The 26,900-nt window shown below is 40.3% G+C and overlaps 1 protein-coding gene across 1 annotated transcript; it reads left to right on the top strand.

Moving 5' to 3' along the window:
- The first annotated feature begins 802 nt into the window (after positions 1 to 802).
- On the top strand, positions 803 to 26,900 carry LOC310995503 (SR-related and CTD-associated factor 4-like). Its single transcript, XM_083984580.1, has 18 exons — positions 803 to 979; positions 2,083 to 2,166; positions 3,649 to 3,693; positions 3,796 to 3,957; positions 4,045 to 4,162; positions 4,325 to 4,458; positions 4,569 to 4,715; positions 4,811 to 4,884; positions 5,345 to 5,441; positions 5,575 to 5,658; positions 6,805 to 6,890; positions 7,214 to 7,401; positions 12,643 to 12,743; positions 14,217 to 14,330; positions 14,438 to 14,594; positions 14,685 to 14,779; positions 25,764 to 25,902; positions 26,019 to 26,900. Exons 1-18 carry the CDS (start codon positions 950 to 952, stop codon positions 26,438 to 26,440), a joined length of 2,277 nt encoding a protein of 758 aa, XP_083840706.1. The 5' UTR covers positions 803 to 949; the 3' UTR covers positions 26,441 to 26,900.

Raw genomic sequence — 26,900 nt, 5'->3', positions numbered from 1 at the left:
GAGGTGCCTGAGCAGAGGAAAACACTGCAGTGAGGAGCTTGTCAAGGACATGGCAAAGGCATGCTGTGTGTTTTATAATCTTTATGAGAAAAACAAGGATATGTTCTTTCCCGAATGGATCAGCTGTGAACCACTTCTGCCCATTTATAGAGAGCCTCTAAGAAATAGTGAGCCAGACTCAGTGCTTGCTGAATAATACATAATCCTCTGTTTATTTCTGCATTGTCACATCTTCATAATTTAAATGTTGTCAATTAAAAACACAGGTAGGCCTATGAAAATACTACTGCAGAGATAAAATACACAAAAAATAATGTGTAGGCCTATTTCTTTACAAGTAAAAAGAAACTTTATGTTACTTAATGTACTTTATGTTTTGTCAAGGAAAGCAGTGTTCAGAATAAAGAGTAGGCCTAACTATCAGCATGTTGTGTTGTGTGGTGTGATCAGAAGAGCATAAAAAAGAAAAGAAAAGAAAACCATCAAAATGCACATTCATGAGGCAGCCTAAGGTTTGTAAGGCAGGGTATTTGCTGAAAAGTAAACTAAAGGGGAAAGTCTTTCCTCCAGCCATCTAGACAGTTTTATGTTTAGTCTCTTTTGAGTAGGCCCCCTTAGTCTGGTGACTTCGTGCTGTATATTTAACTTGATTTCTTAGCCCCTCCGTTAGTTTCTGTTCTCAAACCACAATTTTCCGATAGCCGCGAAGGCAGCATTGTCCCCTGATGTCACACGCTTACTGATACGTAATCACGCACGGGGTGGACCCGCGAAGCTAGTAGCAATCTCCTAGCATAGTAATTTGGCTAGCAATGTGACCACGCCAAAAGACAAACTCAACGTTTTTGCGTTGCTGGTTGTTATGTTGTTAGCTATATGACTACACACTAATGATAGAATAACGAAGTATAACATTTTGACAGACAGGTTTTCTACACAACAAATCATTATGGATGCAGTGAACGCGTTCAACATGGAGGTAAAGTTTGCTCGTGTTTTATCACAAAATCCAAAGAGCTAGATCCGAGCGCTAACGTAAATGCTAACTAATGTCAAGTGGTTTAAGTTGGCTAATTTGTTTGATAGTGACCAGTAACTACATTCAACCTTGATAACTTGATTATTTAAATGTTGTAGAAGGCATACATTCGTCTAAATGTAGTCGCTTTCAAGGCAAACTTCGCATGATTGGATTTGCTAGCCACTAGCTTAAATCGGATCCAACGCTTGAACGATGGTGGTAATCCTGCAAGGCCTGTGCGTAAAGTGTCCACCTAACGTACACCGCTAAAACCACAACGAAAAGTCAGCTGGTAACGGTTAACAACGAGGTCTGTGCTGTTAAACCCCACATTTGTCGAGTTGGTAAATATTATGTGCCTTGCTATCCGTTTGCTAACAAAGCTGACGTTAATGTTATCGCTGCGTAGCTAGGTAACGTCAGCGCTGCTACAAATCCATGTTGCTTGTTTTTACGAAGTTGAGTGTAGTCCATCGTTATATACACCAACATCGACGATAAAGAACAACATTTGGTAAATTTATTTTAATAAGCAACTGAGGACTCCGTTGTTTTTGCTTGGCTGTACCTTTTAAGAGTGTTGTATACAGGTGGTGGTTGAACATCATGCATGGAAGTGGGAGTGGTGCTTGTAAAGGGTCACATTTGTGTTCTCAATGTCAATAAATACTGACTGACTGATCAGTAACCCTCCCAGGTACACACAAATCCACCCACAGACCCTTGAAGATTAGTCACAGATATACATGGTTGTGTGCAAATGATAAACTTTTCACAAGCTTAAGATACAACAGAAGTAACGTTAGAATACTGAATGGTGTCTCTACTAGTACATAAATGTTGCTAAAACCTATGTTTTGTGAGAATGGGGCGACGGTGTATTTACCCTTGTGAACTAGTCTGCTTATGTTGATGGAATCTTAATGGTAGCATAGTGTCTAAAGTCTGTGTTGCATTATGAAACACGGCAAACATGTTTTCTGTGTTATTGTGTACCAGTAATTGTCCCTTTAAATGTACTGATATATATATATATTTTATTTTTTTTCAAAACCCATCAGTTGTTCTCCATGATTGATATGAAGCCTCCGATATCCCGTGCTAAGATGATGTCTGTAACAAAATCAGCCATCAAAGCTATCAAGGTAAAGTGAATACTGTATGGATTTAATTGTCATATGAAAGGGTGGCTGCTATTACAAGGGGGTTTTAGTTTTTAGTTTTAGTCAGCTGTCGTAAAGCTGTCAGTGTCAGAAACCAAAACATTATGACAATGTTAGTGAAACATGATTATTTGATCCCCCCATCGTTTTTGTTTAATACTGAAATAATGAAATTATAACTTCCTTGTTTATTCAAGATACTGCTGCTATCTCTCATTGTGCCAAAAATAAACAAAGGCTTTTAAGTAGAAAGATGAGCATTACTCCAAGGAGCTATATAAATTATATCTGTTATATCGGCCATTCACCTTTCATGGTGTGGATTGGTGCAAGAAGGAGTTTGTCTTGGGAAGTGCCCTTTCTTCTTTAACTTCAACTGACTGATATATGGTCACCTCACTTTTTTTGCACGTTATTTACATAGACTGTAAAAAGAATGGACGTAGCATCCGTGACGTCACCCATTGGTTTTGGGGAGTCGTTTTTGTGACTCAAATATGGCGGCCTGAACAGCGCCATGTTGGATTGGCCGGCCGAGAACCCGCCCACTGGCCTCGAAGCAGCCTGTCTCCGGACTACTCCGGACCTGTCACTCAACGTTTCCGCGCCCTAATTGGCCAGAGTTCTAACCTAATAACAGTAAAACGGTAGAGTTAGAAAAAAATTCACCCCCCTCAGAGTGTGTGCGCCTGTGCGGGGGTAGAAACTATCGATTGAGACCAAGAAACATTCTGACACCAGGCTTTGATCATGTTTATTGAGGATGTAATGTCGGCGATTTTAACATGGGGGTCTATGGAGAATACTCCCTTCTGACACCAGCCCCCAGAGGAAGCCGAGGGGATTGCAGTTTTTTCAACGCGGAAGTGAGCTTCACTTCTCAGACTGACAACTGCCCCCTTGGTTATTTATAGGATACTCCAGTGAGTTCAGCAGCTCATCTCCAGCCTTTCTGCTGGCTTATGGCAAACCATATATTGAAATTAGAGAATTTCCTGGGATGGACATATCAATAAGCCAGATAAGATCAGATATGTATTTTGATTCACTGAGCAGCACAAAAGTGGAAATATAACTCCTGGGCTAGAGTTTGATTTAAAGGGGTTCTAAGTTGAAATCACCCAGATGTATTTAAGTGATAGCCATGATAAAAACTACTTAAAAAGCCATTCTTAATTAAAAGAAAGGGGATAACAATGTCTCACAGTACCATTTGAAATGATGCCCAATTCGATTTCAGATTTATCCACTGTCATGTAATTAGTCCATATATGTCAAGTTCTCTCAGGACATTGGATGACTTCTTCTCAGTCTTTGACTTGTTATTTAGTGACTGATTATTTAGTGTTAGTATGACCACTAATGCAGTAAATGAAAGATTTTTTTTAACTCATGGTTATACCTGACATGATCAAAGCATTATCTAGTCTGCTATGACTGATGTTAATTTTTGTCTTTCTTTAGCTTTACAAACATGTCGTCCAGATTGTTGAAAAGTTCATCAAAAAGGTAGGTACTATAGCTCTTATTATGCAACACTTAAACATTTTAGTGCCTTTATATGAATATCATTTTTTATTAATTTTGTTGTTTGTTTTTTCTTTACATCAGTGCAAGCCAGAATTAAAGGTCCCTGGTTTATATGTGGTTGATTCCATCGTTAGACAGTCACGCCATCAGTTTGGTGTTGACAAGGATGTGTTTGCGCCCAGATTCTTGAAGAACTTCTCAGACACCTTTCAAAATCTCTACCGCTGCCCAGAGGATGATAAGGTATTCAACGATTATGCTTTTGTTGACCTAAATAATAACACTGATTGATAATAACAAATAACTCATGGGTTTTATTTTTTTCATCAGAGCAAAATTATCCGAGTCCTGAACCTGTGGCAGAAGAATGGTGTGTTTGACATGGACATCATTCAGCCTCTGATGGATATGGCCAATGGAGCTGTTATACCTCCTCCTGCACTCCAAGGTGGAGAAATGACTATAGTTATGTTTGGGCAGTGTTCATGTGTTAGTAACATATTATACATGATTGGTACCTCAGGCTGAAGTGAGGCTGCAGTTTGTCCACTGTTTGATAAAGCTGTGTGTAATTATACCGAGATGTCATGTTTTTCTTGTATCTGAACAGTTCCCACCGACCCTCAACCAGTGATACAACCTGCTATCACTAGTGCCTCAGCTGTGCCTGCTGTGCCCCAGCTACCCAGTCCTGATGCCTTAGCCGCAGTGGCACAGCTGTTTCAGTCCCCCCACGGTCAGGAGGTAAGCAGTAAATTAGTGTATATTTGTTCTAGCAGTTCTATAAATACAGTATTGTGTCAATGGGTCATGGCAGTTTTGCTTAAATTCTGAATTTGTTCCTCCCCATTTAGCTCCAGAGAGTTCTCCAGAACTTCCAGCAGGCAGATAAGACTCTGGCCGCCTCCATCACACACAACATACCTAACCCTTCCCAGATGCCTGTGGCTCAGCTGAACCCGTACATTGCACATGCAGAAAAGAAAAGTTCTTTAGCAGAGGTATTGCTGCAGCTCAGATTCACAGAATAACTTGTGTATATATACATACTACCTTTATCATTAACTTTAACTGTGTCATCTACGTGTTTCACCAGAAACTCCTTGATCGTTTTGACTACGATGATGAACCTGAGGATGTAACTCCTAAAGAACTCGGTGCCCAGTCACAGTGAGTTCCATGGAATACCTTTATTTTGTATGCTTAGGCATTCATTAAAATGCAGTAACTTTTAGGTTATAAATTCAAATCATGTTGCACATATCCACATACAGAATGATCTACATTAGAACACCACTACTGGTCCAGCATTTGATTCAATAAACCTGAAACCTCCAGTGCGAGTGACACTGCAAACTGACTTTTAGTGAGACCTCTTTTGTCAAAATGGTTAAACTTTTGCAGTAACAGTAGAAAGACATTAGAACAACATTTCGCAAAATGGCAACAACATTGTCATAATTTGCATTGCAGTTTCACAACCTGAACCTTTTTCACGTCAGACTTGTCTGCTGTGGAGAAGTCTACATTTGTCTACATTTTACATTTGTTCCTGGCTTTGATTGTAATGAGCATTTACTGTTCTTGTTGGTTTGTAACAACTCACTGTATGTATATTTTTTCATGACAGATGTCTTCCTGAAAATGTGTTTAACCACTTCGCTGGTCAGATGCCCAATGCAGAGAATGTTCATCCACATATATTGGGACAGACTGGTATTATGGAGGTATTATAGCATGTTTATGTGTTGATTGTATATAGGCTCAGCAGTGTGGAGCTGAAAGCTTCAGTGTGGCTGTGCTGTGCCCCTGAGGTGTTTTAAACTTTCTTCTCTGGCTGTCTTCTTTGTCATTCTATAGCACAGTGGAGGAAGGAGTCACAGTGAACATCATATGATACCAGATGGATGCCACTCCATGAATGAGGCTTATTCACATTCACGGGTAAATCTTCAAACCCAGTTTAAGTTTAACCTGATTGAATATCTCCCCTTGTCAAAGAAAGACCTTCAGGTTTGTTAGGGGCCGTGTCCACCAAACATGCTTTTTGCACTGACAGCGGTCTCAACCTTGCTTGCCGAGCGCTCAGCGCTCTCTCTCTCTTGTCAGAACACCGCTGTTTCTAGGTTACAAAACAAGTCCTCTGACACTTCCGTGTTCCTGCTCTGTTAAAGGGACAGTTCAACCAAATTCAAATTGCACTCATTATCTACTCACCCTCATGTCGAATAAGGGCCGGGAGAAGTTATTTCAAGCTTGTTTGTAGCGGAAGCCCCTCTTCCTGGTTCGTCTAGACTTATTTAATTTTTTTTCGGAACAATTTCGGAATTAGGGGCTTCAATACAAGACGGACATTACATACGAGCAGCATGGAGGTATTTGGATGTTTTTTGGTGTGTCTTTTTGTTACGAAGAAAAGTGGTATCCATTTGCAACCGTTATATGGACATGCACTGCTACGCCGAGACCCCCTGTAACTCAGAGAAGCCACGGATAACTCTGAAACTTCTCCCAGCCCTTAGTCGAAATGAGAGTGAGTAGATAATGAGTGCAATTTGAATTTTGGGTGAACTATCCCTTTAATGTAAACACTTCTTGGCAGCTTTCGACATGGACCCTGAGGTCGGGCTGCCTTCAAAACAAGTATGGGTGCGCGATATAAACCGAGCCATGTCTCCGGTTGTGTTGTCAGTAACGTTTATCCCGCCCCTTCTTGATTCTGATTGGTCAGTGTGGAAAAAGTGACATTGACGAGCGTCGCGCTGTTCTAAATGTTGAACAGATTTCAACTCGAAGCGTTCTGAGCACCGCAACAAAAAACGTCATCGCTGAGAGCGTTTTTTCCTCCAAGGGCGCTGAACGCTGTAAGCGCCAAACTCCTTAGGATCTGAATGGAAAGTAGACACCTAGAGCGCTAAAAGCGCGTTTGGTGGACATAGCCCCTTATTCCTTTTGAATTTAATTGGAATGTCAACGTTGCCACGACAGTGCCACAGCTGCATTAATTAGCACAAGTTTCTGTGGTATTAGGATTTGGAGTCCTCTTCATTAGTTTGGGAAAAATATAATTTTCATTTTCATTTGTTGCAGGGAAATTCAAGAGAAGACTCGAATGTGAGGCGAGAGGGAAGACACAGAGGCTATGGAAGGAGATCAAGATCCAGATCTGGTTCCAGGTAAAAGTCCTGATTTTTTTTACATTTCATCTTATACTTAGCCAAGTGTTTTTTGTAACTGCCATTTATATTAGAGTGGTCTAAGGAATTATTTTTTAAGTGATACTTAACGATGACTAACGATGACTGACAAATAATGAAGCAGTTTGTACGGGGCAGGCACTAATGGCTCTCAGTCGTTGTTGTGCACTCCCAGATTTCGGCCTTCATGCTGTCAGTTTTTTCTAAAAAGCAAATGGTGAAGTGGATAATTTTGTTTTAATTACTCAGTGACACCATATTTAGCTGAATTGTGTGTGTTTGTGTGTGTGTGTGTGTCTCAGATCTCCCAGGAGGAGAAGATCAAGATCTACGTCTCGCTCAAGAAGGTCAAGGCATCGACGCTCTCGTTCTCGCTCAAGGGAACGGCGCTGGAAATCTCGCTCACGTTCTCAAGACAGGAATGAAAGAGAGAGGGACAGAGAGCGCAGGCAGAAAGGTCTTCCCAGCATGAAGAGTCAGACACTGAGTGGTATGTACTACAACAGAAACCGGCTTGTGAATGTCACTTACAACACAGTATATGGAACTGCGGGAATTACTGCAACATGCAGATACATGTCAGTATTGTTGTGTTGTGTTATGTAAATACAACAGCCTTATGTTTTGTATCTAATGACCTTGTTGTTGTAACCCTAAAGAAATATTGCTATTCTGGACACATTTAAAATTTTGGGGAAAATGGCACTGGGTTTTTTCAGGTATGACAGAGATGTGTAAAACTACAAAAGCATTTACAAGGAATTGTTTAAAGCTGTATGTAAGAATGTTACCCCGCATCTACAGTAGCATTAGCGCATGTTCTTCACGCTGTAGATGAGCCAACATATGAGACGTGTTACAGCAGAATTAACGACACGAGCAGCTCCGTGTTTTCACTGTCGGACTTTTCTCCTCCACTTTCTGACCGTCGGATCATAGCACATGACGACCGGGGACAGACGAACTGACCAGGCTGCACTCGTCTCATGAACCACTCCACACATTCATCATCACTTTATTTACCATCGGCTCCATTTCACCACAATCAAAATTTTTGTTGCAATCTTAATTGGAGATCCCTTTATCTCCCAGCCGTAGCTGCAGCTCAGTGGTAGCTTAACTGGCAACCCGGAGGCTGAAATGCCACAGACTCTGGGATTGGGAGAGGGCGGTGGGTGGCACAACAGGCCAAAACACAAAATCAAAACATAAACATGATTTGCAGGCTGCAAATACATTTTTTAAATGCAAATATTCTGGCTCTACTTTTGTTGTCAGTTAGATCAGTATTTCAAATTAACATGATTCCTTAGTCTCTGGTGACATATTGAGTGATTATATGTGGGGATGGGCAAGTGCCGATACCAGGTATTGGTATCGGGCCGATACCGGCTTTATTGCAAAGTATTGGCACTCGGTAAAAAAATCGAGTTTCTATACGAATACCAGGGTTTCCACTATGTACATTAACGCAGCCCGCAGCCCGCCGTTCATTGATTTTAACCGCTGCTTCAGAATCTGGTCAGGGCAGGCAGACACAACCAATTACCATTACTTTGTAGCTAAATAATAAACCTGTCTCAACCCGCTGGCTGGTGCTCGGCTTGTCAATAAACAACGCCGATGAGGTTATTGTAGCCACAAATAAATTACGTCCGGCACGAATAGATTTTTCGGCTTTTTTCCGGCAGCGCATCGTTCAGTTCATTCATCTCCGCATAGCGTTGTTTCTTATTGGCATTCACACAGACGCACACAGAGAAGCACGCATGCATGACAGCAGTTCGCGTTAAAAGCGAAACTTATATGATCCGATTACTATTTTCCACCAAAATAAGCATTAAGATTGAACTGCTAGCTGCGAACTGATCTGTTACATTTCATCCATCATGTGGCACATTTCACATTAAAGGGGAACTAAACCCCTCAGTTTTGGATGACGTGCTCTAAGCTTGAAATTCAAAAAATGCCTTGATTATGGGCGGGACTCAGGAGCACTCTCCGATCCCCCCTCCCCCCTCCCCCCCGCGCCCCATTCACACCCGCGAAATCACACAAAAGAGGAAAAAAAAGTAATAAACACACATCGACACTTCTGCTAGCGCTAACGAGCTACTAACGAGCGACTCTAACAGCACTAGTAGGGCAGACACTACTAGGAGAGGACGCCAGAGCCGTGACACAGCATCTACAGCTGATCCGCCGGCTCGTTAGCTCGTTAACGGCTCGTTAGCGCCGGCGAGCGGCCGCACTAACGATTCCCGTTCAGGCAGCTGTTAGCAGCCGTTAGCTGCAGCAGAGCAGCTAGAGTGCCTAGCAACCGTTAGCGGCAGGCAGCAGCCGGTGCTGATTGGTCGGGGAGCTAGTGGCCGGTGACGAAAGCTGCCTCCAAAACGTCATCTGCCTCCATCTCAGCCAATAGAAAAATTTGATTGTAATAGCCGTGTTTCAACCCATAGAGGGCAGTCACTCTGCATTTTTACTACAAAATACACCAAATTGAAATATTTTGACTAAAATGTCAAAAGTTGGACCAGAATCAACCGACAACACTACCTTATACCCAAATATATTTGTTTTCAGCAGAAAAAAGTGGTTTGGGGCTTTAGTTCCTCTTTAATTTCAGGGTGGGGCTTGTGTAAAAGTGTGTAAAAGCCTGTGTGACCCTTTGTTTTGTACTTGTGTTAAAAAAACAAAAACAAAAATGTAGCCCTGCTCCATCCCCTATTACTGTTCATGGATATAATCTGAATATAACTGGACAACTGAAGTGCATGTAAACGCATTAGTCCGACTAATATCGGAGTTATCCAACTCCAATTGAGACACCCAGATAATGCGATTGGAAATAGATTTTCTTCAGCACGTATACGCCGTAATCTGACTGAAACTGGACAATGCGAGCGAGTGGAGCAGAGAATCCACTGAACCCGGCCAAGTAAAGAAAAAAAAAACGGTGTCAGCGCTGATTCAATACATTTTACACAGTGCGACCAGCAAGAGGATGTGTTTTTTTTGTTTGTTTTTTTTTTAAAGCTGTGGTGTTGGATTAGGGTTAACAGCACTAGGCTGCCACTACGCTAAAGCCGCTTTCCCACTAAAATACGCGGGTCGACCTGCTAACAATCGGCATTTGGCTCCTTTCCCATTGACCAAAATGAGCCCCCGCTGACCCCCCAGACAGAGCTTAAACCAGTTGCCCCGCTTTCATCTGCGGTGCGAGAAACACCGTGTCACAGCGCCACAGCCGCCCGCCACGGAGTGAAGTCCATTGGCCGAGGCAGGCGAGGCGTCTGGCTGACCTGCGGAGCACCAAGACCGCGCAGGACAGCAAGTCTGCCACCAGTTAAACATCGCTCATTTTTTTTTCTCAATCTTTTTTGGTCAGTGTTCTTCGAATTTTGTTGATCAAATCAAACGCTCAATGTCATCACGTAAATTAGCAGGTTGACCCGGGTCTGTCGTTCCCACTGCAAGCCGATCAGATTGAAGGCGATTTTAACCCGTGTCGCTTGGTGAGTCGTTTGACGCGGGTCGGTGCGCCTTTCCCACTGCCACCAAAAGCTGATTGCACGCATGAAAATCACTCACCTTTTGGCGAAATTCGCCGTTTTGAAACCAAAATAGATGACCTACGTGAATCGTGCAGATCCGATGAGAAAATATTTTTTTTGGGGGGGGGGGGGGTCAAGTGGCAAGTGATCGGGAGTATAGATTACGAGAGCCTTGAATTGAGAAGAGAAAAAAAGTAGAAGAAGAAGAAAACACCCACAAGCGCGAGAGCACCTGATTGGGTTGTGAATTGTACTGTGCAGTCCAGAGCGGCGGCAGCGGTGATGCATAATAGGGGAAGCAGTGTCAATTTGTGGCTTGGTCTTGATTCTGTGGCGCTGCACCACATTGGTCCACGTATGGGAAACAATAGGTGTGTGTTTTGAGTAAAATGAACGTTTGTGTTTCATTCTATAAACTACTGATAACAATTTCTCCCAAAAATTACAACTGGTCAAAATAACAAAAAAAAGATGCAATGAATGCAATGCAAAGAAAACAAGTTGATATTCATTTTTAGACAGACCACTAATCTTTTCATTTAGGAAGAGTTCAGATTAATATCGATGGGAATTTCAATGTTAATCCTGCAGCAGCAGTGATTGATTATTTACTGATGCATAATAGTTCTAAGATTTTCTATTAAAGTAAAGTCAATAATGAAATTTTTTGCGTTCTCTTCGTATTTGGAAAAGTATCAAAAAATATTGTGACAATAACGTTATATAGCATAATGTGACCATACTTTATTATACACTCATACTGTCTTGTAGTTCTGCTTGAATTTCTTCTCAAAATGCATCAGAATGATGCTTTCAAATATGAAATATTTTTCTTCCGGGGGAGCATGCCCCCGGACACCCCTAGAGGGGTCGGGTCCTTCTCACCTTTTGGACCCATGACCCGTTTTCATGTCTGTGATTGTTAGCGGGTTTAAACAGGTTTTTTGGCCAGAGGGAAAGGGGTATAAGTGTTTGTGTTTTGAAAGATGTTTCTGTTTCAACAATTTTTATTGAGTTTTTAACAGTGAATTAAACAGACACACAAACAATAATAATAATAATATATATAATATATATAAGATCTCACTTCAGTACTGATATCCTAGTCCTCATTTAGCGAAATTTGTAAGCTCTTATAATACTCTAGAAAGGAGGTCCAAGTCCTCTCAAACTTTTGCAAGGAGCCTTTAAGGGTATATCTGATCTTCCCAAGTGTAAGAAAGTGCATTATATCTCTGATCCATCTTGAAAAGGTGGGAGGAGTGTCTTTCTTCCAAGAGAGGAGAATGAGCCGTCTTGCAATCAGGGAAGTGAATGCTATGACTGCCCCAGCCTTGCCTTTAAGGCCACGGATTTCAGGGGTGCATCCAAATAAAGCACATATGGGGTTGGGGATGACATCTTTTTGAAACATTTTACTGTAAGCATTAAAGATGTTGGCCCAGAACGTGTTTAACTTGGGGCAGGACCAAAATATGTGTATATAATCTGCAGGTTGACCCTTACAGCGGGGGCAAGAAGAGTCCACATTAGGAAAAAAATTTGCCAGTCTTGCTTTGGTCAAGTGTGCCCTCAATACAATTTTGAGTTGTATTAGGCTATGTCGAGCGCAAGGGGAGGATGAGTGTATTAACTTAAGTACTGTTTCCCACTGATCATCTGTTGAAAGATGTTTCTGCAGAAAAGGTGTGAAAATTAGCAGGTTCAACTGGGTGTTTACAGCAATGCAGATTGGTGCGGAGTCACTTGATTTGAGGACAATTAAAGAGTTAAACTGACTTTCCAATTAAACTCTTTTTCATTGTCCTCAAATCCCTGATGTTAGTGGATGGTAGTGGGTTTTTGCTAGTTGTCAAACTCGGTGGAACTTTTGCCACATTTTTACATCACATATTTGAGTTCACAGTGACATGTAGTCTTTCTATATACATCAAGGTGACATCAGAAATAGTTGTACATGTTTTCTTGAGGCAAAGACAGATGTTGGTTTGTAAATCGTAAAGTACAATACATAAAACTTAATTTACTGGTATGTATAATGTGAATTTACAGCTCAATTCTAATAGTAAATCAATGAATGTGGGCAACCAGAAAGCATGAAATATTTTCAGGTTCATGTTGTTGTATTTCCATTTAAATAGATAGTAAAACTTTTTTTTCATCTGTTTTTGTTGCAGTTTGCACCACTACGCTTTGGGTTGGACAGCTAGACAAGAAAACACAGCAGTCTGACGTGATGTCCCTTTTGGAAGAGTTTGGCCAGATCGAGTCCATCAATGTAAGTCTGGACTGTACACTAGGGGTGTAACGGTATGGGATTTTACAGTACGGTAACGGTGTTAGTACAGTATACCGCGGTATTTCACGGTGACGGTATTAAAATTAAAGTACATGCTTTATGTAAAGTAATACAACTTATATTTGGTTTAGGCCTACTTAAGTGTCAGCTAAATGTAATTATTTATATCCAGTCACTAAAGTCTCTCTCTCTACACAGAGACATGTGTCTGTGTACACACACACACACACACACACACAGCCTCTATTATGCATCTCTCCGTGCATCTATCTATTATAGTCCATCTTTCTCTCTCTCCTTCTTTCCTTCAATCTCTCTCTTTCTTTCTTTCGTCTTTTTTTTTTCTTTGGCATGATGTCACGTACTGATTAAGTTCGGCTTGTGGCTTCATGGAGCTAATGCTAACACGGACACACACCACACGCCTTCGCCTTTTGGAACCTTTATTCATGTGTGTGTGTCTGTGTCTGTGTCTCTGTGTGTGGCCGTGTTAGCGTTAGCTCCGTGTTAGCACTAGCCCAATGTTAGCAGGGCTTAGCAAACACCGCTCTCCGACCACGAGCCAAACCCCCCCCCCCCCCCCCCCCCCCCCCCCCTCCCCAACAACGTGTTTCTATGGTTTCCTCCGGCTTCAACCAATCACAATTTGTGATTGATCTGCAAGCGTAGGCACCGGAGCTCTAAAAGCCCGTTGTAAACAAAAGCATGTGTATACAGTGACATGTGCCTCCCAGAACTGTGGGGGAGCTCCAGAGAGGGGAAAAAAAAGAGAAACCAACGAAGGAGCGAGCTATTTCCGGCCGACTTGCATGTGAACGTGAAGTGAAATGTTTTGAGTTCCCGACGTGTAAGTGGAGTTGCGCCGGCAGCGTCACATAATATTAAAATAATTAATGAATTACCGTCACCTTGAGCTTCAAAATCTCACGGTGTCACCACCGTGGCTTTACACCACCGCGGTATACCGAAGTACGGTATACCTTTACACCCCTACTGTACACTCAAAGAACCTTGTAAGCCTCTATGCTTTTAAGCTAATGTTATTGTGGGTGAAAAAGAGTCACCATGCTCAGGATCTTGAAGTCAATGTCTCTTTAGTCAAGTTGTGCACAGAATCTCCCACAACAGAGTCTTCAGAGAGGAGCTCCCGGACAGAAAAAGTCATCAGTATTTAAGCACAAAGCAGATCACTCATAAGACACGTCATACTGCCTAGCAACAGCCATGTTATCTCTTACGTTGCAAGGAAGATGTTTTCGAAACTTGACCTCTAAAAGCCGTTTGCATACCTCCACTATCTTATCAAGACCACTTCACTAATTAAAACAGGACAAGTTCTCACACAGCTTTCCTGCAAGACAGGACATATGATCAACATGGTTAAATGAACACTCAGTATTTTTCCATCAGTAATCCTGTATTTCACTATTATTTCTTGTTCCATGTGTTCAGATGATTCCTCCGAGGGGTTGCGCCTATATTGTAATGGTCCACAGACAAGATGCCTACACAGCTTTGAACAAGCTTAGTAGGGGGTCGTACAAAGTCAATCAGAAACCAGTTAAGGTACATGTTCTCTTACACTCATTGCTTCGTATCTGTCATGTGTTGACTCTGTATGATTTGTTTTGTTTCACAACTTGATAAATAGATTTATTGTCATTTTTGCCTAGATTGCATGGGCTTTGAACAAAGGTATAAAGCCGGCGCACAAAAAATTCTGGGATGTGGATCGGGGAGTTACTTACGTTCCCTGGAACAAAGTTAAAGTTGAGGAGTTGGACAGCTATCGGGAAGGTGGGATGCTGGACACAGAGACATTAAATCCAGGTAAACACTGAGCAATTCCTTTAGCACAGCCAAGATTTACCTCTTCTATGCAGTTATTCTTATGTTGTCATGACATTTTCTGTTATACAGAGTGGAATAATGCCATGGACCCCAGTAAGCAGGCAACTGTAAATGGAGCATTGGAAAGTGTACCAGAAGATAGAACGATCCCTGCACACATTCAGGTAATGCTTATACTGTCTTTAAACACCTTTTTAGTGAATGGCCCTTGTGTCGGAGGCTTACTTCACAATCTTACATGTGAAGGCCATAAGACAAATACATTTCTGTTGCAAATCAGTAAAGGAGCTTATCTGAACCAGGCTTTTATCAAAAAACAAAACAAAAACATTCCCGCCATTTTTGAGTTTAAACAAAAAACTCTCATGTGAATTACTGTGTTTTCATTCATAGAAATAGTCCAATAGTTGTAATGCACTAGTGAGTTAGGTGCCCTATGTTTCACCTCTCTAAGGCAGAAACCTTTTGAACTGGATATATAAAATTGGTACAGGAAATATTTGGTCCTGATTGGCTGTACAGTTTTAGGAAATTACTTCACTCTTTGGACATATCGACTAATATGTATTCATTGTTGGCATTTTAAAATGAAATTTTCCATCCAAACGAGTATCTTTGTTATGTATCAGAAATAACCTATATCCATACTAACTCAAAGGAAACAGATTGAATGTTTTTTTGTTTTTTTAGATTGGCACATTTGACTTATTGTGATCATCTGTGTTTGGGCTATTAGTAACATGGAACTGAGACTGAAAGTAATGGCAGTGGCAAACACAGTGTAAGAGTCTGAAAGCAGATACGGCAACATATTACAGAAGTACCAGCACTGTTAACCATTAAAACACTAAATCTGGGAGGTATACATTGCAATTGATAACCCCCAGTCAGGAAGCGAGTTTTGCTATCATCCTCCTCCTTGCTTCCAAAGGCTTCTCTTCCCCTCCAGACTAAAACAACCCCCAAAATTCTCATACTAAAATAGGTGCAAATGTTTGTGAGGTGTTTGTGTCACAACACGTACGTTTGTTGACAAATCCTTGAAATGGAAGATATGCCCATGTGACACTGCTTGAAGTGCTGGATAATAGCAATTAACCTATTTGTGAGGTGAATTATTAATTCTGTATTTGAGACTTTGAATGCTGATGACAGAGGTATCAATATAAATATTTTTATTATAATATAGAATAAACTGGATAAATATTGTGGATGTTAGATTTCTATCCGACACATCTCTGATATCCTTCTTTCCTCCATTTTTACAGAGAAACATGAACAGAGGTGCTTAATATTTTTCAGCCTTCAGTACTTAAACTTAATCATTGGAGGTTTGAGAGATTCATCTTTCTAAGCAAAATTGGGAGTCTCATTGTTTAGTCTCGACTTAGCCTTGAACACGGGGCTCTCTGTCATGAAACACTCTCATCAAAGTTAGGCAACCTTCAGTGGTTTTTCCTTTTCAAATAACCTTATTGAGTGAGACATACAATAGTGGATGTTATGGTATATTGAAGTGCTTAATTTAACCTGTTTTTAATGAAATATTCATGTTCCCTCATTACTGTCGGGTTACTCAGTGATTACGGCTGACACCATGCCATTCACATCTTTCTTTGCCTCATGAGGCTTGTTTCAGAGCCAACATATAATCAGAAATGATCTAATTTGATGATTTTAATCTACAATTCAGACAAGCTCCTCTACTGATTGGCACTGAATACACCACTGCTTCTTCATCCTTTTCTTCTTTTTCTTTGCAAAAATACTTGCATCTTCACACAGCAACCTTGTATTGTGCAGTTTAACTTATTCAAATAAAGTGGGTAATACAAAAGTCTTTACTGTGGTATGTGTAGAGGGAAGCATCTCTGTTACTCTTTCTCTGTTTTTCCATTACCAAGTTCTTTCATCCAGAATGTTTGGGTTTGGCAAGACATTGGCAATTTTGTATGAAATGTTTTCTCATCTAATTACAAAAAAAAGAACCCTCCATACCATCCACCAGTGGTTGACAGCTAATCGAAAATATGACAATAAAAATCAATAAGTGATTAGGTAGATCAACTTCTTGGTCATCTGTGTTGGTTGATAAAATAGCACAACATGAGCATGCAGTGAAATATGAGTTAGTATGAAAAATAATATCTGTGATAGGTCAGGTGATAATCCCATATCATTTCAAAAACTAACTTTTATTCAGAGGGTTTGGAAAATCCTCCCATGACTACATGCTGAATAAATGGTCCACAAAACTATCTCGAATAAAACATGATCCAGCTGGACTGTGTGCTACCTACCACGCTTACCAGGCCTGCTCAACTGAGCTCCTCACTTGGAAGAAAAGTTGCTTACATGTCACAAGGACGAGAGTATGTGACTGTATGCTGCTGGGGACTTAAAGGTCCGATTGGGAGGAAGCGTGTCAAGTGGGAGACAAGGTAAGCCGACAGCACTGTTAGCAACTTGGCCAAACTAAATTTGGCGCTAAGCCAGTCAACTTATAATACAAACTGGACAGGGGATATGACTAAGTTGTTAAAGGGACATTGTGTAACTTCTCCTGTTATCTATTCACGAAAATCGATAATTTAGTTCAAAAGTATGTTTTTCATTAACCAGTAATCACCCCCATCAACAAACCCAAACGCAACAACAGCAAACACAAAGTGTTCCGGTAAGCTCTGAATTTGCCGTTCATATCATTCATATCTACATGGAGCGGGTAAGCTCGGTGCTGGCTGCCATGTCGTGTCGCCATGTTTTTACGTTCAGTGGCAGCATGACTGTAGGAAACTACGGAAACTCACCGGAGACACCGGAGCTGTCGGCTCAGGTCGAGGTGGCGTCTGTGAAAAGTCACCACGGTGCAGTGAGGAGGAACAGAGCGTTACACTGATGCTGCATTCATGTGCAGTCGGGCAGACGGCCGTCGGTAACAAACCAGATGTCATTTTAGTCACAGAAGTCGAGAGAAAGCCAGTAAAACATGGGTCAGGTAGACAATACGACATTGCCATGACAACATATTGTCACATGTACATGTTACGTGCAGCGGCTGTCGTCCGTCTGCTGTCTGCCCAATTTCACATGAATGCAGCATGAAAAATACGATTGAGTTGCTTGCGATATACAACCGCAACGCTAGATGGGAGTAATTCCTACACAATGTACCTTTAAGAAATATTTTTGTTGAAGGGAATATTCTAAACAACTATTGCAGGGTCAATGTTTATGAAGAGTAAAGGATTTAACTTATATCTAAATCATATCTGTCACACCTCTAAGGTTGTGAAATTCTTTTTTTGTGCAAGTTGTATATTTTATGCTAAATGTCCTATAACTGCCATACCTGCAGTAGGATTCAGTTTAACTATTTGCCTTTCTTTTTACTAGACATGGCACTTATGACTTTTGCTCGAGTTTCCAGACAGCTTTGCAGCCTATTAAAAATGACTAGTACGGTTAGGACCAAGGTTATCACAGTTTTTTGGGGGAACACATATAACAACAAACATTAAAATGCAAGACACTTAATTTTTTATTTTATTTGGATCAAAATGAAAAACTAAATGTTAGTAGCCAAATAGGGATGTGTATCCAAATGTATGCCCACAGTCAAGGTATTACTCAAGATCAGATGTATTAGGTGCTAAACTTAGCCTAGAAGCTGTGAAAGATGCAATTTGTTTTTTGTTATACTTAACTGCAGTGCTTTCATCACAGTGTCATTCTTGGCAAGATGACAATTCAGGGCAGTTTATACCGAAGACTGAAATTTACATGGAAGTCAAGAAGTCAATGAGCAGGATATGTTATGGATGTTGGTGTGTAGGTTTATTTTTATTGAATGTGATATGGCAGCAAAAAGCTGTCATAAATTCTGTCCACGTTTTGTTTTAACAACCTTTCTTTTGTTGAAACAGACTGAATTTGGACATCAGTAGTAGTCCAGCCTTATGGTGTAAATTTATTGTATTTCAAAATTTCCCTTTGTGGCATTTGATTTCCTTCTGTGGCATTTAAAAGAGTTCTGAACTTGGAAGTTTGAAGCTGCACCAATGTTTTTTTATTTTGGTCAAATGACGAAATTAAGTTCCTGTGTAGCAGTCTAAAATACCCACATAATGACTTGATCCTTGAGGTCTTTGGATGCTTTTTCAGAAGGTGCTTTTCAATGGCTAACCACTTAATAACGCAAAAACACCACCTCGACAAATTTAATCTCCAATGAAAGACATGGCACACATACTTGCTTATGAAAACTGATGTAAAACACGGTTGCTTTCAGTTTATAGAAACCTTTAATTATTATTATCCTGTATACATCAGTTCAGCATTGAAGGTAGTTTTGCTTTGTTTGGGCCAGCAACAGATTGCCTTGTTTGATATGTATCAGAACACCCACACCAATTGTTTTCTGTGTTTGTATCTACATAATCCCACACGATGTCGTGACACACATGTACATGTCAGGACATGCGGTTGTCCTGTTTCCAGCACTAATACAAGTCAACTCTCCAGGAAAGCTGCATTTTCATCACATTTGCTCCCTGGATCAGCACATCCCAGCAACTGTACTGGCTACTTTGACTGGCTCTGCTGTCTGTATGGCACGTGTGGTGTGTGTGGTATGGCTGTGAAATAACACAGCAACTAATGTGACTTGGTCAGTGTGAGTTTCACTGACAGCACTCTTCGTGTACAGGAGAGGAAGTGTCAAGACAGACACATGGCTGTGCGGCACTGGGCGATCGTTTAGTTGAATAGAGGTGTTCAGGCAATATCTGCTCAACACTGGGGTTGACAGAGTTTGTGCAACTTGTTTTAAAGTTTTGCAATGTTTTTGCAATCCCACCCTCGCTTTAAAAAACAACAACAGGTGTCTTTTCCCATCTGTCAAATTTTCATCTCTGGATTCAGGAGTATTCACCTGGACCATTTACTGTGGCTCTGTCTTTGAGGATTCTTTTACCTTTCCACCTGATTATCCTGGACTGAGCTTTTCAAAAAATGTCTGCAGATTTCTTAATACTGAAAATCTGCTCCTCACCACAAGGTTAGTGATGTCTAATCCTGCAAACTTTCTACATTGCCCAAAAATCTGGCCCCGGGGTCAATGGTCGGAAGTATCAATTTCCCATGGATAGATAATCAGTGAGAAATGTGTACATATTTGTCGTCAGATTTGGAAAGAATACGTTTCAAGCATAAATTAGCTGTTCAACAGGCTTCAAGATGATGATGATGAGCATTGTGCAGTTTTCTAAGTCCAAAGTCAAAATAACCAAACAGACATCAGCGGACATTTCCAGTGCATCTGCTGTTGCGCCTACAGGAAACCAGGCACATTGAGGGGATGTGGATACAACATAAAGTGGCTCTTTTCCACAGATAAACTGCTGGAATGAAAAGGTAAACAACAATGGTAGAGGCCAAGGCAAGAACAAAAAAAAATCTTGCCAATTTACACACAATAGACAATTCTCTAAAGAGAATGCAAAGAGGGCATACATATATAGATTACACAGGTAACCTTTAAAAGGACAACCTCTATTTAAATGAGTATGAATGAATATAAACTTAAGCATTGCAATCCAGAGTAGCTGCTGATCCCGATCAAATTTATTCTGTCATACCTAATCCTAACCCAACATTCCTAGAGTTAAAATAAGTCATCAGTCAGTAGATTCAATATCCCGTTTTGTGCTTTGAGATTTTTCTGATCATGTCTGAATATTAAAAATAAGTGATTACACTTAAGGTTGCCTCGTGGATATAGATATTCACAAAGGTTTTGCATTTTCTTAATATGGGCCTGTGCTGCTTGGATTACAAATGCAGTACTTGTGAATGTGCGCTAGAGACAGAGGTAATACGTTGTTATTTTATGTTATATACAGTACATGAAAAATTTCTAGTTTACATGCTGTAGACATCACAGCTCTGAGCCCTCTCACATGTACTGACATGGTTCAGGTAGTGCAGTCATGATCATGGATTAATTATGTAAATCTGAGCAGTCTTCTCCTTTCAGTCATTTTCGTGTGAAAAGACATTTCAAGGAAAGAGGGAAAGTCTTCATTTGCATCAAGTATTACAGCAGTGGTCTGTGTCCAAGTGTGGAGAACACCAGACTCACATGAGTCCTCACAAAGGTGAGTGTCATAGACATGATCTTAGGATGTTTGGATCCCCGCTTTGGATGATACTGTGAATGGTTGAGAGGTAATGAAAGGCTCATTCATAATGAAATGGGCCTTTGAATTTTCCGGTCATCCTTTTACTCGGATAATCTGAGCTCTTCGATCTGAAGGCCAGGTTATTGTAGAGCTGCCTCATTACTGTCTTCACGCCTTTATAAGATGCAGGTATAAACAAAGAACAAAGGAATTATGTTGACGGGGGAAAGCACTGAGTTGATATCCATCAGAGTCCTGATCAAAGCCTGCAAACCCACCTGCCTGCAGGTTTTCCTCAGTGGAGCTACCCTCCAGGAAAAATGAAGCAGCTGTTATCCTGTATTTTTTGCTGATGATGTAAAAGACCAGGCAAAGAGCAGACCCTGTTGCTACCGGAGTGCTAACAGCATCAGGGCTGTTAGTACTCCAGTAGTAAGTAAACTATCAACTTGTTATTCCTCCTTTTGATTGTTCCTTGTTAATTTTCAAACAGCATCAAAGGTTGTGCACAAATTTGACAGGTGCTTTTTCTACCATTAGACAGCCTCAGTGATTGTTTTCTTGGCTGAACGTAGATAAATCACTCTGTTATCCTATACTTTCCAATCATTTGGAATCATTCAGTGTTAAGTCTTAATGTTTTTGCTTTCAGGTAATTTCTTTGTTCTGTTTTTTTTCTTCCCTAAATTGATTTACCTTTAAAGCTGCTGTAGGAAACCTTAGAAAGAAGAAGCAAAAAAAACAACAAGGGGATTGCATGTCTCTCCTTTAAACAAATGAGTCGAAAGCTTAAAGCCACAGTGTGAGATTTGCAAAATGTAAGATTTTAACTTTTCCAACTTTGGAGCCCCCTAATGGCAGTGTGCAAGTTGATACTGAGCAGACTGAAATGTACAGTATATCCAGGACTGAAAAGGCATTTCAGAAACGATAGACATGTTCATCATTAAGAATTGAGCTTCACTTTGTTCTTGAATCAGCACAGATCTGGTAAAGTCTGATCTTAATCTGCCATGCCCACTGTTTCTTAAGGTAACTTTAATGTATCCATAAGGGGAAATGTAATTTTCAACTGTTGCAATTATAAATCTTGCTGTAGGAGATTACATAGCAGCCCAAATACAGCTCCTTGAACAAGCACCGCCTCTTTCAAATTCCCAGTCAAGTTTTTTGTTTGTTTGTTTGTTTGTTTATTTACTGGACCTGCAGTCCCTCTGATAGCCACTAGGTTTTCACTGAAACAGTCATTGAAATCCTTGTTTTGGCACACAAAGTATGCTGTGTCTCTGTGCCTGTGGACAAATGGCTATAATGTATAGATGTGTTCATATACTTTAATAGTTACTAATTTTGTTTTTGCCCTGGTTGTGTGTTTTAATTTAATTATTTAATAATATAATTAATTAATGCGTAAAAATCAAACAAACAAAAATCATGCCTCTTCAAGTTTCAGGATAGAAAAGTGTTTTTGATGTGTGTAGATTTAGGCTTGACAGGCTGTCGATGTGCCTCCCTACAGAGAACAGTTCACAATGGGAGTCAGGATGCAGGTGGAGTTATATTTCAGAGTATGGAATTGATTTACTTAGTACTAAAGAAATAACACTAAATAGTCCTCAGTAACTTAAATGCCTAAGTTAATATGTATATGGTTACTGAATGAGTTGTGATCATCTGCACAGAGATTATTTATATCCCATCCCATAACACATGATTAAAATTAGCTGGACTGAAGAGGGTGCTTTCTATTCATTTCTATGTTTTTACTTGCAGACGCCAGACAATCTATTATTGCTACTCAATTTTGAATCCATGTATCAACAGGTATTTCCGTCTATTTGTGTTTTGCAGTGGGGTGGCAGGCAGGCATTTGTAACAATAAGTTGTATTCCGTTTAACTAACAAGATTTATAGGTGAATGTGCTTTACATCCAGTGTGCCCACAGACAGTTGGGGCTCCAGGGAGTGAATATGAAGGCAGAAACTTGCAGCATCTGGTAGGCTTGAAGCCATGAGTGAGTGTGACCAGCAGTCAACATGCATTCATGGATTTAGGAATCTTTACTAGATGCATGACACATTATTAACACATGAGGGAACAATTAAATGTAGTGACAGTTTGAATAAAATAAGAGCATGTAAGATCATAAATCAATTAACATGTTTGTTATTTTTTACATAATGTATTTTTACTGATTATTCAGAAAAACTACAATATAACCTTTACTTTGCAAATATTACCAAGTTACCTTTGAGAAATTGTATTGTGTTGCTTATGTATATTCCTCATGAAGTCACTGTGCAAAAGCAATTTAGTTATTGATATGGAATAACAGTACATCAATTGACACATTTTACCAGTTAAATATGAATATATCAGTACAGTTATGTTATTGGTTAAAAGTAATTAGTTTTGTTGTGTGGTGTAGCTTGTGTTGGTGTTTGGCAGTTTAGAGATGTATCAGACACTGAGGACAACCTTTGACCCCTGTCACAGAGCCATAGCTTCTGACTATCGTCCACTTACTGGTCAACACGTATGTTTCTATTAAAGGTTGCAGTAGTGTGGTGACTGTGTGTCTAAACATGTGCGCATGTTTGCTTTCATCTTCTAAGCAGGGAGATTGTGAACTCTGTACAGGAATTTAAGACTTCCCTGCCCAGGTCTTCACCTTTTATTTGACCTTAAAGCAAAGTCATTGTGTTGCTGTTAGTCTGAAACTACTGGAGAACTCTGTCAAACTCTGTTTTACTATTTGCATGGACAAGGAACTTAAATTAGGTGTTGTGGTTTGGAGTTCTTTTAAGAAATAAGTGAACTGTTCGGTTTTATTATGGTGGTGATCTGCACCATTGGAATGCTTTTTAAGTTTAATAATTAACCTTAGGTGTCGGCCTCCTTCAACAGATGCACCAATTAAAATTCTTAAAAACTTGCCTACAACAATTTACCTTGTTAAAGGTAAACACCCTGTAAATTAGAGTAACTGTTAACATGGATTAACAACGGTGAGGTTAATGTTAAACAAGGAGTCATTACAAATCAATAGTAATTGATGTAGTAATGTGCACATAATTAATGCAGTTTTTTTAACATATCTGCAACTCCCCTTTGTTACTGCAGCCTATGGCCTTTGTCTTACACAAACACAGTTGTAAGCTGTAAAAAGTGTCTGTAAGTATTGTTTCCCTGAAGAGGGACAGCAATGGTATGAACGGCATATTAAAAAAATGCTGCACCTGGTGGTGTGAATCTGGGTCAGTGCATGCAAGGGGTAAGTGACAAAGCAGTCATGTAGTTTGATCAAGCTGTGATTTTTAACATGATACTAAGTGAATTGAAAGCTGCAAACCCACCTACAACCTGTTTTTGTTTCCTTCAACATGAAAAACCTGTGTTTTGTGTGCTTCCCCTTTATGGAATATGTAGAACATAACATGGGATTGAGTCCATCCAGCCTGGGTGGGTGTACTCATGCTGTATGTCACAGTGTTATGTTAAGTTCAGTGGATTCACAAAACACTGAAACCATTAATCAATATACTTTTGCATTTGCTTTAATATATATTTTATTTATTTATTCCAAATGAGAATATGAACTTTGCAATCTAAGTGAAAAGTGAAATCTTCGGAACAATTGTGTGTGTGTCCCTTTTGCTTAAGTGCTAAAACTCAATGTGACATGAACTCCACGACTGACCAAATCTTGATGATCCATGTTATCCCAGTGTGACTTGACAATGATCCAAATAGCCTCTTGTGATGTCACAACATGCCATCAATTTTCAGAGGGGTTCAGGTCAGGTGAAAATGCCCACCACTACATTTTACTGTGGGTTTGATATACCACACTATCATTTCTCCTGTTCATTTCACTCAATATACTTTTTATTACTGTGATAAATCTCACACTTGGATGCCAAAGTGACAGCAACAATAACAATGACAAAGAATTGTGAATACATAAAAACTTGTCTTCCAACATAAAGTGAAAACTATAATTCAGTAACAACAAACAGCAAAACTCAAATGGGACTTTTTTCTAGACATCCACTCTGAAATGCCTTTGTATCTTAGCCCATCCCAAGCGTTAGCCTTGTTTCCCCTCCTGAGAAGTAGGTTAGAAACTATAATACTCCTCTGAGACCACTTCAAGACTGTCCTCTTTTAGCTGTACTTCTGCTGATTGAAGTCTTGTGTTCTTTATTTAAGACTTTCTGTATCTGTAATGAAGTTACTTCTTTCTCTCAAGGAAACTAAGTTTGGTGTATTGATCTTCTGATAGTGTGGTCCCTTTTGCTCTGCCCCATAGAAACCTTTACTCCAGCCATGATTTGACGCTGACAAGGTTCCTCTTTGCTTGGAATAATAATTTTGACTTCTGGCACTTTCACTTATTTCTGACCTATATTTTCCCACTGTCACAATGCTGCTTAAGCATGTGTGCTTCAATGGAAGCGATACAACTCGGGGGAAATCTGATCTTCTGTATGAAGGGGTTATGTTGGTCAGTGCCCCAAATTTGCATTTTTTTTTAAATCATAGGAGTTCTTGTGTTTTTAAATCTTTCTGAATTCTCCCTTTTTTCTAAATATTTCCAGGTTTACTTTTATAGATATGTGCATAAACAAATTGAATTAAAACTGTTTACCACACAAAGCTTTCAGTTACTATTATGTGTGTTTTCCTCCATATCTGATCTGTGCACATCCTCTGCTACAAAGGGGCCTTTTTGTCAGTGTTTGATGTTTGATGTATGTTTTGTTTTGTTTTGTTTTTTGCTCCAGTGTATAATAATGAACTGAATCAAATAACAATGAGATGCAATAATCAAGAGATGCTCTATGGTGTGAAGTCAGAGGAAGTTAATACAGTTTCTTCTGTCAGTTCACTGCTCCAGAGGACTTTCTTTCTCCTTTTACTTTAGACCTAATATGGATGCTATTGTGTTTCCTTGTCTTCCAGGTGCCCTCGGTTCAACAGGCAGCACCCATCGGAAGTCCACCTGCTTTCCCCGTCCCCATTATGCTGTCCCCTACAGCTATGCCTCCAGCAGGAGCCCCATTCATCCCCCCTGAGTTCGACCCTTCGAAGTTAGCACCAGGTAAAAAAAAAAAAAAAGAACCTATATTGAGAAAACACTTTGGATTTTTCTTTTCGTGTTTATTAAATCTCTTGGATTTAATCATTTGAAAACCTTGTCCTTTTCTCTTGTTACAGCAGGGGGTGTCAAACCTCAAGAGGACATTAGTGATTCTAAAAGAGACACACTCTCAGATGCAGGCAGTGACAACCAGCTGGGCTCTCCTGCAGCACCAGTGATGACCCTGCCAGGCCAGGTCTTACAGGGTCCCAGACCGGGTATGCCCCCTCTGCAGCCCCCTCCCGGCATGCCAAATCCTCATCTACCTCCATTCCTCTCACCACCAAACATGCCACACATGCCTCCGCAAATGATGCCCGGAGGACCCATGTTTCCACCGGACAGGTTCAGAATGCCCATGCCCTTCCCTCCTCGTGGCCCCCCTTTCCCCCGACATCCTTCTCTGGGACCGGAGGGCATGGATAACAGAGAAGGGAGGCTTTTCAGAAATGGGAGGCCAGGTTTCGGGGGCCCACCGTTCCACAGAGGGAGATGGTAGAGTTTGGCTCTGACCTTAGGGGAGAGGAGGCTGAACCACTAATAAACAGACACTAATGGATATCAGGACATCTGGTTCAACATGTACTGATGTGCACAGAGAAGGGTGCAAAAGACTGTATTTTTACACCACCTGAACCTTTTTTGGGGGGTTTGCAAAACATGTCAGGGTGTTCTGAATCTGACCCATGTTCCTTTGAGTTCAACAAAGAAGAGACTTATCTGTAAATACTGTACGTGCTTGTAGCTGTTTACTATCTTTTTGTATATTTGAAGGTGTGTAGTATATGCTCAAGTCTGTATTCTTGCTAGTTGGAGGTTTAAAACAAAGGCTGTCTGTATTTTTGAGCTTTCTCCCTCAATGGGGTTTTTGTGTATGGAAGAAGACTGTAAAAATCTATGATTCATACCTTTTTGGTATTTTGTTTTTAGTAAAATTCCTTTGTACCACGCTGATACTT

The sequence above is a fragment of the Trachurus trachurus genome (assembly GCF_905171665.1).
Source record: "Trachurus trachurus genome assembly, chromosome: 13".
Classification (NCBI taxonomy): domain Eukaryota; kingdom Metazoa; phylum Chordata; class Actinopteri; order Carangiformes; family Carangidae; genus Trachurus; species Trachurus trachurus.
Note: the sequence above shows the minus strand (reverse complement) of the source record. Positions and strands in the feature narration are given on the sequence as shown.

Coding starts and splice junctions, on each gene's coding strand:
- LOC310995503 (XM_083984580.1), top strand. CDS start 950: ATGGATGCAGTGAACGCGTTCAACATGGAG. Junction 14,595..14,684: donor CACAGAGACATTAAATCCAG/GTAAACACTGAG, acceptor TCTGTTATACAG/AGTGGAATAATGCCATGGAC. Junction 25,903..26,018: donor CCCTTCGAAGTTAGCACCAG/GTAAAAAAAAAA, acceptor CTCTTGTTACAG/CAGGGGGTGTCAAACCTCAA.